This window comes from Orbicella franksi, chromosome 1 (assembly GCF_964199315.1).
Source record: "Orbicella franksi chromosome 1, jaOrbFran1.1, whole genome shotgun sequence".
NCBI lineage: Eukaryota > Metazoa > Cnidaria > Anthozoa > Scleractinia > Merulinidae > Orbicella > Orbicella franksi.
The window spans coordinates 42862149-42876202 of NC_138145.1; the positions used below are offsets into that span (position 1 = coordinate 42862149).

The 14054-nt window shown below is 38.4% G+C and overlaps 1 protein-coding gene and 1 long non-coding RNA gene across 4 annotated transcripts in view; both read left to right on the forward strand.

Annotated features, from left to right (window-relative positions):
* The window catches only part of LOC145482335 (uncharacterized), an 8697-nt gene extending 2034 nt beyond the window's left edge, over positions 1 to 6663 (forward strand). Inside the window, exons 2-3 of one of the 3 annotated variants that reach the window (XR_014048759.1) lie at positions 246 to 326; positions 4736 to 6663. This is a non-coding gene — a long non-coding RNA (uncharacterized LOC145482335). Of the gene's footprint in view, positions 1 to 245; positions 720 to 769; positions 1242 to 4735 lie in introns of those variants that run through there. The other 2 variants (XR_014048760.1, XR_014048761.1) reach the window with 2 other exon arrangements.
* A 1722-nt stretch (positions 6664 to 8385) lies between these two features.
* LOC145481767 (uncharacterized) lies at positions 8386 to 11038 on the forward strand. The gene has a single exon (XM_081460300.1). It carries the CDS (start codon positions 8535 to 8537, stop codon positions 9705 to 9707), a length of 1173 nt encoding a protein of 390 aa, XP_081316426.1. The 5' UTR covers positions 8386 to 8534; the 3' UTR covers positions 9708 to 11038.
* Positions 11039 to 14054: the final 3016 nt, after the last annotated feature.

Genomic DNA, 14054 nt, shown 5'->3' on the forward strand with positions numbered 1-14054 from the left:
CTAGAGATTCAGTGTGTTCTGTTTTGGTTTCACTGTCAGTTGAAATAGACTTTAAAAACCTAGGTCTTGATAAGATAGTCATACTCTTGCAGATAGTCATACTCTTTTAAATTTCCCTTTTCTGAGGAACAGCTTTTAATCTTCAAGGCTGTATGTTTTTTTAAAACAGTCAGTCTAACGTAAAATATAATTGCATTTGTGTGATTTTGTGTTTATTAACAATGCTTTGAATTTCTATTTTGCAGTAATGGATGATCATCATGGGTTGGATGAGGGAAAACATACACAAACCGAAGAAAGTCTTAGTAGAGAAGGGACTAGGGATGGTGAGCATCAGCTGTTACTATGATATGTATCAGTTGCCATGTGTTGATAACTTTTTTAGAGTTGTGTCTTACCAAAATAATTCATTTTTTTGTTACCTGTACGTAAATGGGTCTTAATTGTAATGGCAGCACTTTCTCAAGAATTTTAGGGCTTATGTCCTAACTTATATTATGCTTCAATATCTGGTTAGCTTATGAGTTTTTTCTTGTACACTAAGTACTCCAGCAATACTAAGAAGAACATTGCAAACCAAATGTGTTAGAGAAAGCCAACTTATAGTTTTGGCTATTATTTTTCAAAACGCATCTTCTTCGAACCTGGATAAATTAGCCAGTTTCTAATTTTAATTCCTTTTCATCCCTGCTATGAAGGCTTAATGTTTACCACAGAGAGTGTTTAGTAGATGGAGTTTCAAAATCTTAAGGAAGAAGTGATTGTACAGTACCACTTTAATGCATAGCTTAATATCCTTGTGTATCCATTAAACTAGTCAACAACCCATTGTCCCCACTAGAAAAAAGTAATGTTTTTAAAATTGATATAAAATAAAATTCTCAACTTACCAGTAGTTTGGGAGGTTCTGTGGTATATTATAATTTATAGGTCAAGGTATAGATGTATGGCAGTGATACAAGCAATTTTTGCTGCATGTTACACAGAAGATATTTGCATATCATATGTAGCTACTTAAGCATTTGTTGCGTGCACATATTTTTTCTATTCTTTGTTGTGACTCTTATTTAAAACCCCAGAAGCTGTGGACAAGACATTTAGTAGCAAGTTGAGCTTTCTCTGTTAACAAATAACAACCTTAACTTTTGAAGTGCCATTTACAAAGTAACCAACAGCACTTAAATGACAAAACTGGTAAACCATACATGTACAATTGCCCCTACTGTATTCTACATGTATACTTACAGCCTCAGTGCAAAGCACTCACTTTCTTTCCTGCGATGGTTTGGGGCACAGCAAACATAAATGAATTAAGAGAGGTTGAGGAGTTGAGGAGGCAGAGTAAAGAAACTTTTGGATGCCGCAAAGCTCTTAGAATGAGCTTGACGGCTATTAATGCAGTGTTCGACACTAGCTTTCTTGCTAATCTGCCCTTTGGGTAACTATAGTTCTGTTTTTTGGTTCCCCATGTGTCTTTTTAGTTGCATACCTAGTAGACTTTTGTTGCCCATTAGCACTCGTGAGAAAATTTCAACTTGCAGAAATGCTCAACTTTTTTATAAACTTGCCTTCTTGTTTTGGTGTTGCAACAGTGATTCATTGGGTGATTACTCAGTCATAGAGCACATCCCTCACAAGATTTTAAACATCCACGAACTGTGCCCACACATTTTGATGAGACTCCACTTTTCTGACAAATAGACCCAGTGAAGCACTTTCACTGGTCAAATACGATGAACCAATTGTCATGAATGAAAACATAATTCATGCCCTGAAGCACATTATTATCATTAATATTATTGTTCTTATTTTTGTTGTCATTGTTGTTGTTGTTTTTAATATTGCTTTTTTAATTTATTGTTATTGTTATTATTAATAATTGTCTTTTTAACCATACATTAAGGAACTGCAAAAAGATGGCTCAGCCTGTACCTGTAGTACCCATTTTGTATTTGTAATCATAGAGTAATAAAACTGCTTCTCTGCCTCACCAGAGATCAGTCGGGGAGTAGCTTACAATCCTGACAACAGTGCTCCATTTCTTTTTGAGTCACAACGGTAAAACTTGTAGCCAAAATATTGCAGTACCATGCAATTTGTGTGGAAAGACTTTGACACAAAAGTTATTTCCAAATACTGTTGCAAAATGCATCTTTGAAAATTCAAGGAGGTTATAGTGTTTTGAGAACTAGGGATTAATGCTTTTTATGGTTCGCACGATCACTAATCAACCAGCCACTTTGATTTAGCAAGCTTTGGAGCAAGCTTCTCACAAAATTTGGGTTCATGGCTTGTTTCGGAAATGAGAGTCAATATGTAGAAACTTTCAGTGAATGTTAGAGTTGAGTTTACATGTCTTTGACTTAATACTTCCGAACTTCTGCTCAAATGATTTCCCCGAAACTTGGGCATGGTTTGTATTAAGTCAAAATAAGCTGGTTCCAGAAATTGAGTTAAAGTATGCCAGCAAAATTTTTTTTACTGGTAGTGTTGTTGTCCAAAAAATGGGGTCCAGTCAAACACCAGTAAGAATAAAAATATTATCCCCAGTAAATGATATTAAGTAACATTATCACCGAGTGAAAGACAAAATATTTCCCAAAATTTCTTAACCAACGCTTCAAAGCCCCAAAATTTATGTTGCAAACGTTGACAGGGGTGAGTGTGTCCAGAATAACTGCAGAGCCACCTTAATAATGATGAAATGGAATCAATAGAATAACCATGATAAGAATGGTGTTATCCTTTTGATACAATAACAAACAGTGGAGCTTGACTTTTCAAAATTACAGAAAAACTCAAATTGCATCCAGGGCCACCAGGTCATAATTTTCAAGCAACATACATTTAAATAGAAAGGAATTGTTAGCCAAATTAACTTTAACATTTCTCTGAAAAGAACATCCAGTGACATTTATAGGAATCACACTGGACAGAATGTCTTGTTTTCTAGTCATGAACGTTGACTTCGCAAAATGGCTTGGGTTAGAGCCTTGTTGCACCAGGCTTCTCGTACATGTGAAATAGACTCTCTCTTTCAGAAACAAAGAACAATGATTAAAACGTTCCTGTTAGGGAATGGCTTTCCTAAATCTGTGGCTTCTAATCTTGTGAGGTGTTTCAGACACAGTAGCTCGGAACCTAGAACATCTTATCCCAATAACAACAAGACTATAAGTTTAAGGATTTTAAATTCTAATGTGGGGTTTGGGACTGGCACTAGTTTTGCTAGCCTAATGATATAATTTTGAAAGCAGATGGGAGCTCCTCTGGGAGCCTGTCCAGGAACCCCCATCAATGTCCTAGACCAAAAATGACATGTACTTTATTACTTCATCTCATACTGGAAGTAAGTGATGTCTGAACAGTTCATTGAAGTGCCTTGAAACCAGAACCAGAGTATTAACAATATTACAAACAACACAACAAAGAAAGTACAGGATGCAAAACAGAGTACAGTGATGCATACCCAAATGCAAGTTAATTTTGAAACCAAATTGAAAATCGCTATGTAGAATGAGACGGGTAACTGCAATCACAACTGGTGGTTTGCTATTTGCATGAAAAATTAGCAGACATTAAGTTGAAGGAAGTGAGTTTATAGAGAAATCCATTTGCATCATATTAATCAAAAACTGTTTTTCTTATTTAGGTATAGAAATACAGTATGTTAAAAAGTAGTTTCTTAGAAATCGATTTTGAAATAAAAACTAGCGCTAAAAAGTCACGACGTTTCGACCTCTCCGAGGTCATTTTCAAGTGAGTGAAATTTTCTAAATTAGCATATAGCCATAAATATGTTAAAAACAAGTTATAATAGATAAAAATGTGGCGAACGCTAAAATGTGACAAAATGTGAAAAAGTGTTAAAAATATACAATGGAAAAATAAAATAATCTTAGCAAGAATTGCTCTAAACAAATAATTTGGCACGAATTGAATCGTACTGTTTGTTTAGCGTTGGTTTCAGTTCTTTGATAAAAAAAAAAAAAACACTTCAAAAATAAGGCAGTAAAATTTGTTCTGACACTTCCTTAAGATTCGAAAACTCTGTACGATGTCTTCTGGCTCCATATCGTGCTGCTCTCTGAGGTGGTTTCCGATTGCCGATCCTTTGTGTTCTACAATTCGTTGGTGTAGGTGTCGGCACGTGTAATCGACATAGCCTGCATCACACCATAGTTGGTAGTATGATCACACAGGCCACACTGCATTGAATACACCACGCATTGTTGACTTACAAGAGACTGCTTGTCTTCCCTGACCTTAATTTCACCCTTGATCTTTCTACTTATGTAAACTGGGCTAATATCTGCGTTAATCTTCTGACTGAGGTCAGCCAGCTGTTTACGTATTCTACGTTTGCAGATTTCTGGTCTTTGTAGGGCAACACGCTTCTGACTGGGGCTTCTCTTTTATCAGCCACTCGGGTATGTGGGTAAAGGTAAAGAATCCGATCCTACCGATGCGTCGGCCGACACATCACCGACGCGTCGGCCGACACATCACCGACGCGTTGGTCGACACACCACCGACACATGGTTGACTGCACAAGGTCCTCAGGAGAGCGCAGTCGGGAGAAGATCTCTTTAAGGCGTTCACATTCCTCATGACAAAACTTCCACTTTCAAATACAGTGCATATTTATAATTTAAATTATAATAATATTACTGTTGTACTTTAGATTATAATTCCAAAGCTCTTTTTAAAGACTGATTTCAGTTTCATTATGTAGTTTGGTGCTTTGGGCCCAAAACAGCAGCCTGAAAACGGTCCTTGTAAGTTGGCAAGCCCTCGAGTAGCCAGGAAGTTTCAAGAAATGGGCCCTAAAGAAGCAAAGGACCGACTTCAGACACAACTTAAAGCTAGTTTCAATTAGTCCAGCAAATTTATTTGACTTTCCGTAGGAGGAAGGTAAATTCCTAAAGGTAAACATGAAACGAATTACTACAAATAACTAACCGAAGACGGCAGAAAACTAAGAGGAAAATACAAACAGACGATAAACTAAACGGCTTACCAAAATGCTGGCAACGGAGTTCAGGGAACCAAGAAGATACAAGTGTACCAGACGATAAACTAGCACTAAATGAACATGAAAGGATAACACAAATATATACGCAACGAAATTTACATACGACGCGAGAAAAAAAGCATGCAGAATGTGAAAAAATACATTAACATACGGAACAAAAAAGGACACAAAGAAAACACGAAATAGCCGTAACAGGCCCCTTCACAGAAAGTGTCAGTTTTCCACAATATTGTTGTGTCTATTAATGAAGTAAATCCCTCTCCATATTTTTAATAGCCTGGCCAAACCATACCTGGAGGCATTAGATGATATGATCGATGAGGAGGAGGGGGAGTTAGAAGAAGACGAAGAAGAAGAAGAAGAAGGACAAGAGGATCAACGAGAACAAGAGGAAGGGCAAGAAGAACAAGACGATGATGAAGACCTCTACAGAAAGTTAATAGAGGATGAGTTTATTGACAGTGATGTAGAATAATCAGTATTTTGTAGATTCAGTTTTTAAATTTTTATCGATATTTTTTTCACAGATGTATTAATAAATAGTAATTAAGTAAATAGAGGATGAGTCTGAAATTGTTTTGATTGTTCTACATTTACAACAGCTTATTCAAATTAGCCCAAGCTCAAAGCCTGAAGAAAATATGTCATTAGTTTTTTTTTACTAAATGAACCACAAATCACTGTGTTGTCGGTGAATAGTTTGTTGGATCTAGATTTAAGGGACAAAAGCGTGACAGAGTTTTTCATCTTTGCAATAAGAACCCAGTCACAGTCGTGCATGACTAACTGTGGCCACCTTCCTTGGTTTAAATAAGCTAATCAAAATGCATGAACTAGGTATGGTGAAAATATCAAGCATCATGTAACCTGTTGGTCAGTCGACAACTCCTCCTCTCACATTTCTTTTCATAATTTTGGATTTGCCAGGTTTGAATGGAAGCCATAAGAAAGTTGTTGAAAACATGTCAAAAAATGATGAAAAAAAATTAGTTTGGTGGCCTGTGTTAGAAGTGCACCACTGTAAATACAATGATAAGTATTATATTAGTATGTCCAAAAGGCATTTACCTGTCAAAAATAGAATTTCTCAAACTAATTCTAACTTTGGTTATTTTGCCTTTGTAACAATACAAATCTCAAGATTATAGTGGTTTTACAATACAGGCTAAAAACAGGCCCTAAAATATAATTTTCGAAAATGGAAAAAGCAACGGTTTGTATCATCCGTGAGCATTGCAGGTAATTCAAGCCAATTAATTCAAGGTCACAAGTCAGATTGTTTTGGTTCGCCCGTGTGTAGAAAGATCTACATGTATAAGATTCCGGTTGATAGTGATAATGGTAATTATACCTGCTCATGAAAACACCAGTTGTGTAAAGTCCAGTCTAGCCATAAATAAAAAAAAAAAGATTTGTAATCTTCTTTGTCATAACTGAATTATGTTATTGAACTAGTATGAGGTCCGTGTTGGTAAAACATTGGTCGAGTTCTTCACCTTGCAATGTTATGGCGAGATCCATAGACTTGTAAAAAAAAAAGAGATACCCATATCAGTATCCGACGTAAGTTTCATTCCTTGTTCAATGCTAAATTCCTGAGTGGTATGCCTACAAACGAGGACTAACAATAGAGCTATAAATCAATGAACATAATAAATCCCTCTAAGATTCTCCAACCGAAACAAGTGATAGGTTGTTGAGGTATCACTGAATTCCTAATTTTCAACTTTCTGCTTTCATTTTATCGTTTCTCCCGGTTAATAACAGGCACCCGTTGTAGCTAGTTCCAGCCGATCCCAGGAATGCAAATCTCATTAGCAGTCAGTGCTCTGTCTGATAACCATAACGAGTACTTTTAAGGGTATCAAGTCTTATATCGGAGATTCGGTGATATTTCTTTCTAAGAACAAAAACTGAAATAGTGTTCAACACAACCTGCCTCAGCATGTTTGCGAAAATCTATTGGTTCCCTTCAGAGGTTTCTTTAAGAGCATTCGGCTAACTTCCAGGTACGATTTCCGTACAGCTCCATACATTAATTATGTATGCAACTATGTCAAACTATCACATTATACTCAAACAGCAAACGTGAAAAGAACGAGTCAGTCAAAAAATTGCATGCACAATTAATGTAAGGGGTGGTGCGAAAATCTTGCCAACCTCCCTGTCAAAATAAGAGAGCGCTCCTCTACCAGTTTTGTCCGCATAGTATAACTTCCACTGACAGAATCGCTATGATAACGATGACAACCACAAAGCGTTTTGTGGTGTATTGAATAGGCCACAAAGCGCTTTATGGTGTTTTGAATAGGCCACAAAGCGCTTTGCGGTGTTTTGAATAGGCCACAAAGCGCTTTGTGGTGTGAAAAATTGGAAAAACCAAATTATTTCAGAAAATAGCTGTGAGATATTTGCGAGTCAACGAGCCATCCAGTTTTCAATGTTAAATCCCAAAATAAAACACCACATAGCGCTCTGTGATGTTTTGAATAGGCCACAAAGCGCTCTGTGGTGTTTTGAATAGGCCACAAAGCGCTCTGTGGTGTTTTGAATAGGCCACAAAGTGCTCTGTGGTTTTTCGACTAGTACTGCTGTTTTGTAAAGCAAAGCGAACTAGGAACAGTTAGAAAGCACTCCGGCCATAAAATCTACTCGACAAGAAACTTTCTGTAATAAATGTTCGATGCTACAGGAGACGGCTTACCCAAAAAGGTTCAGTCAGTCAGCCTCAACAAACCTATAATGAGAAGAGGGCTTTCGCGAACCGGATTTCGTGTGAGTGACAAGATTGGGAATAGAGAAATATTGCGCAGATTGAGTGGTAGTTTTACAGCACCGAAACTAAAATTGGTTACACTGCTTCTCAGAAATTTTGTTTTGCCTCTGTAATATCATTGAACGACCTGAACGATTTGAGAATAATCAAAGCGCGGAGTTTGATATTGGCTGGCCGGGAACACGCAGTTCGCAAACCGGAGAGCAACCACTGTTTAAATCTTCGATCGAACTTTCATGTTGAATTTGAAACTGAAAATACACTAAGCGGTCAATTTCCGACAGAAGTCTTGTGATGTAAATGCAATTCTTGCAAATAGTCGCTGCATATTTACGTTCAGAGTTACTCTGGTTCAGAGTAAAGACATACAAAGTCAAATACTGCTTCCGAACGCTACCCCTCCAAAAATCAATTTTGCTCGAAGACCGAACTGCAACGGAGTTTAGTTACCAGTCTTATGCTGCGTGTTATTAGATAGAACGCATGATATGATTGGCTCCGTATATCACATTACGTCAGAGGACATGTCTGCCACATAGGACATAACTGCAATGGTACAGACGGTCTCTCGTGTTCGCAAAAATACGACTGTTTTGCAGTCTACTGGTAATCGAGCCTAGCGATAAACGCGCACTGAAAAACCGAAACATGTGACTATCTTATGACGATCCCGTAATACTGAAGGTACTCGCGTTGGGTTACCTCTTTTCATGTTGTACAACTATGGCCGTAATACGAATTGTACTTCTTGTGTGCCTGTTGCAAGGAACATGGGCACTTGTTTCTGTCAATTCAAAGATGAAGTCTTTCTCCTATGCCATAAAGAACGGTTTTATACACCCAAACGTAGAGAAAACGCTCTACGAACACGACACTGGGGAACCGGGTGTGATTACGGAGCAATGGTTTACCGGTCTCACGATGAATCAAGATACAAGAATAAGAATCTACATCGACAGTGAAGTGGAGGCAAGTTTGGATTTTAATCTCTTCCTCGCTCATGGATTAGGATTCTCCGAGAGAGACGACCTCGCAAACATTCCATGGGGGACACGGCGAATCGCTCATTCGGCTGATGGTGGAATCTACAACACTTTTCGCATACCGTTTGGTAAATCATTCCGAGTGACTGCCACCACAACCGATTCTGGTTACTTTTGGTACATCATCCGAGGGGTGGAGAATTATCCTTTGGTGTTGGGTGATCTGATTCTGCCGTCACATACAAGGCTGAGGCTCTATAAGAACGAAGACGTGCACCTGAAACCGTTGGAGTTCCTTCGTTTGGCATACGTCAATAACTCTGCTGGCGCATTGTTCATGGTGACATTAGTTGCCAGCAGTTCTAATCTTGTTTTTCTAGAGGGCTGTATGCGATCGTATATCGATGGAAGTAACAAAACAACTTGGCTATCCTCTGGCACTGAAGACTTCTTCCTGTCTGCATATTACTTCGATAAAGGACTATACCATCTCGACAATGCTGGCTTGACTCATTTAGACAAAGGCGGACTTGTGAGCGCTTACAAGTTTTTCGAACACGATCCATTGCTGTTTACAAAATCCTTCGAACTTTGGTGGAGGTGCAGTGATATGGACATTAGCAAAGATAAGTATGGCTGTCCTAACACCTGGCCAGATCCCACCCCTCCCAGAAATGAGCAGTTTTTCACCAAATATTCTTCCATGAAAGAAAAACTGTACAGCAAAGAAGAGCCCTCCATCAAGGGAAAACCATCCAGTAAAACAAAGTTCGCTGGGAACGAAGGGTTCTTCACCAATGACAGTCGTACACTTAAAGAGAAAATTGCAATGACTGGAAACTCCTTTCTATTAGACAGGGGAATTATGCAGCCTGCTGTTGTGACCACATACACCTGGGTGTATGAATGGTGAAGATTTGCTAGGCTGCATTAGGTGAACAAAAATTCAGATAGAACTCTTTCACTCATGCATTTTGTTTTCATCACGTACATCATGTGTCAATACTAAAGAGATTATTGTCTTTGAAAACAGGTAGCCCAAAAAAACTGACCCCGGGTCCGCGGACCCCCACTACGGACCAGGTCCGCGGACTACCTATGCACCAGTCCACAGACTCCCCCTACTGACCACCCCCCAAAATATAATAGAATTAATAAATAAATATTTCAGTTACGGGTTGTCTAATAGATTACTCGTGATGGCGAAATTTTGAACGTTACATTGTGCAAATGTAACAGACCTGGATTCAGGCTCGGGTGCAATTTAAATCATTACACATTGCCATTTCCTTTGCTGTGGCCATAAAGTATATGAAAGACGCGTACGGGGAAGCCCCCGGGAAGCCTCAAAATTTGTGTTCTTTCCCCTCTGCCATTTTGTTCAGCCCATTCTCCCGTGGATTCGTGAACTCGTTCCAGGCTTCACAATTTGCTCAGTGGAATAACAGATACAAACAACAATTGACAGCCTAAAAATATATCTTCCATAGCCAGATTGAGCCACGAATGGAAGGTAAGAACTTTCCTTCTTACCATCGGCATCTCCTTACGCTGAAAACAGCTTTTAGACATTTTTTTAGGAAGGGGGGTGGGGTGTTAAAAACCCAAGTCTGTTGCATTTGCACGGTGTAACACTCGAAAAATCACCGACACGAGTCTGAAGACAACCCATAAGTGAAATCTTTATTTATTATTTTTACACTAATTTAGGGTGGTCCGTAGGGCGGGTCCGTAGGGGTAGTCCATGGACCGGTCCGTAGGGTAGTCCACGGACCCGGTCCGTTGTGGGAGTCTGCGGACCAAGGGTCAGTGTTTTCAGGTTACCCTTTGAAAACTGTTCACAATCATGCTGGTATGCATTCATTTCAGTAACCGAGACAAAAGCTCAAATCACCTGCGAGTAATGTCACACGGTCTACAGTGAGGAAACAAAATGTACAAGTGAAAGAGGTCTCACATTGATTGGTGTTTGTCTAACATGTAAATACATTACATTGTAGTGCGACTGCACTGCTTCAATATCCACAGGTTTATTCAGGCTGAGGGGGGGGGGGGGGAAGGGTGCTAGGTTAGCAGGTGCAAGGGGACAACTGGTACTCCTAATTCTAGTGTTCTTTTGTAATGAATTGCGAAAGCATTTTATTCTAATGCTCATGAGTGAGGTCATGGCCCGCTTGTGTTGGGATGAACTGTTTTCAGCTGGTTGTTGTTGTTGTTGTTTTTTTTTTTCGTGCTTTGTTGGGGGGGGAAAAAAACTGTTTTTGCTTGCCGTTTGGTTGATTGTCCATTTCAACCGGCTGAGAAGTATGTTGAAATGGTTGAAGATGATAGGAACCATCTGCTGTTGATCTCAAATGTTGAAAGATGCCTTGGGTTGACTGCTAATGAGATACATAAACCTCATGTAGAACACAAATCCATATTACTAAGCTATTATGCACAGAATTGTTTTAAAAAGGAAGGGACATGAAATTGCCAAATCTCTCAGTGAAATATCAAGTACCCAATTAAAAATATCTGCACTGAGTCAGTTCTGGGCATGAGTGGAGAAAGGAACTAGAAGTGTCCCAGTGACTGACAAAAACTGAATTGTTCTCTAACTTGGTTATTACAGCAGTTGTGGATACATCTGTCTGTCAAAAAAGGTCCATCTTGGAACTTGAGAAAAGCTAGTTTCCTTTCCTGTCCTTTTGTTTACATTTCATATGCCTTAATTTGACTTAATTAATGCAGTAGATTATTAGTGCATTTCAAATGTATCCAGAAGGGTGTTCTTGAAAACACTTGTTTTGGTCACCACAATAATTGTTTGAAATTGTATGGTACGAAACTATTTGTTTAGAACATAGGTTTTACATGTAATGAAGATAGTATTCATTTCTTTTGATAGTTAGAAGTTTTGTAACAACAATTTTCATGGAATATTACACCAAAGAATGTAAAATGGCCTTTTGTTTCAAATGGTGTGCACATAAGTAGAGTTCACTGAGTTTGCACGCTTTTTTAACCTCCTACACAGACATACTCTTGGCTCGTCACGCAATCTTTCCTCCCCAACGATTGCATGATGAGCCAAAAGAATGTCTGCATAGGAGCCTATGCTCTTTTGGGCTTTTCCATGACTTTCCACGACCCTTCCCAGTTTTCCAGGAGCTACACACACCCTGTAATCAATGGCAGTGGTGGATAACTCCTTAATATCCCTAGCAACACAAGATCGTGACACTTTTTTTGCGATTCTCTTAACCAGCTTTTGACTCATCCTTTTTTCAACCCTGAACATAAACAGGACAAAATGGAGTTTAGTCGTTAACTAATACAGGATTCAACAAAATATCAAATCTATATTAGCAATGACATTAATTTAGTGTTGATTGTTGGCAGTTATTGGGCATCACAGACAGTATTTACAGTACAAATACTAAACATATTTCTCTCATCTCTCCTTGTGTGAACAAAATATGAACTGACTAACATATAAAAGAAGATCGACTCTTAAGCGATACTTGAGAGGACTTAATGATCAAAGGGTGCAGACTTTCTAGGATAAATAAAATTTTTGAGGTAAAAATGTAAATTTAGTTTACTTTTACCTCATCTAATAGATCGTTTTCACGTGACGTCATCACTTTCTAAAATCCAAAACTAAAGAGCCACCAAAGTTTTTATCTTCATCAGGCATAAGAGGCGGTATATTTGCATCTGTTTACAATTTTACAGCTCAATAGCGTTCGTTTGGAATCCAGAGCATTTTGAATTTCAGGGTTGTGGAGGTGCGTGACATAAGGCTATGATCGAGTTTGTCGAAAAATATATACTTATCTCATGATTTTGGGCCTTTTTAGAAGTTAGAGCATTAGGAAAAGTGCTTAAGTAAATGCTTGTTTGATCAGTACTGATAATCAGTCGCCTAGATAGCCAAAGTAAGTTCCAGATGGTTACACTATTTTCCAGCCGCTATAATCATGTATCACGGAGGTACACCTACATGACGTTTTCATACTGGGCTCTGTAAATATCTGCGAAACATTTCGACGAGTATCTGAAGTTTGGGGAAACGCACAGGCCTAAAACTTAGAGAAGTGTCTTATTTAGCTATCTTCTATAACATCATAATTTCATAGCTTTTTCCAATGGATGGTTTTCGATTTATTTTTTTATTGCGTGACAGTGAAAACGATCTATACTTTAGAGACTTTTTGTACCCTCTATTTCGTATGTTGCATGTCCTGTTGGAGATTGCATGACTTCCCTTATTCGGGAGCTTTTTCCACTGGATGGTTTTCGATTTATTTTTTTATTGCGAGACAGTGAAAACGATCTATACTTTGGAGACTTTTTTTGTACCCTCTATTTGGTATGTTGCATGTCCTGTTAGAGATTGCATGACTTCCCTTATTCGGTCTCATTTCGTCACATGCTCCGAGCCTGCGCTCTGCCTGCGGTTTTAGTTACCAGTCCCAAGCTTACTTTGCAAAATTAAAGGAGACCATCTACAGATATGAATTAACTGCATAATCTCTTTTGTTGCTGTTGACTGACTTAATCCATTTTTTCTAACAGTTCACTGACTAGAGCCACACCCCATACACCTTATTCCAAAATGACCGCCATTTTAGAGTTTTTTTGTTTACCTTCAAATTACCCTTTGTTGCCTCGTTCTTAAACTCGAAATTCAAAAGAATATTTTCCCTTGAACGAGGCAACAAGGGCTAAATTGCAAGCAAACAAAGGAACACTGAAATGGGGGCTATTTTGGAATAACGTGTATTGACACTCTCCTTCATTGTGCCAAATTTGGCTCCATCTCAAACGCACCCCCCCCCCCCTCAAAAAAAGTCACTTTGGGCATCGTTGCTTGGAGCCCTTCAATAAACTGCCATGCAAATTCAAAATTTTCGAGACATGAAATTTCCCAGTTAAAGTTACATTGTTTTGATTGACTTAGTCATCACTCAGAGCTGAATCCACGTTTTCAAATTTGGGGGTCGAGGGTCCTTTTCAAAATTCTGAGGGCCCATTTAATTATTTTGAGGACCAGCTAATTAATATTGCAAATATTTGTGACAGTATGATTACTTTGTTCTCCAGTCTGTTATGCATAAGTGTTTATCAGTAAATAATAGTAGAGATGCTTCTTTCTTGTGGCGAATTGATCTGTTTACCAACAGTTCATTTTCACATGTTGAACAGTTAAGCATAACTCTGCAAAATCATATTTATGTTTCATTAGCATAAACATTCAATTTACTTTTTTCTG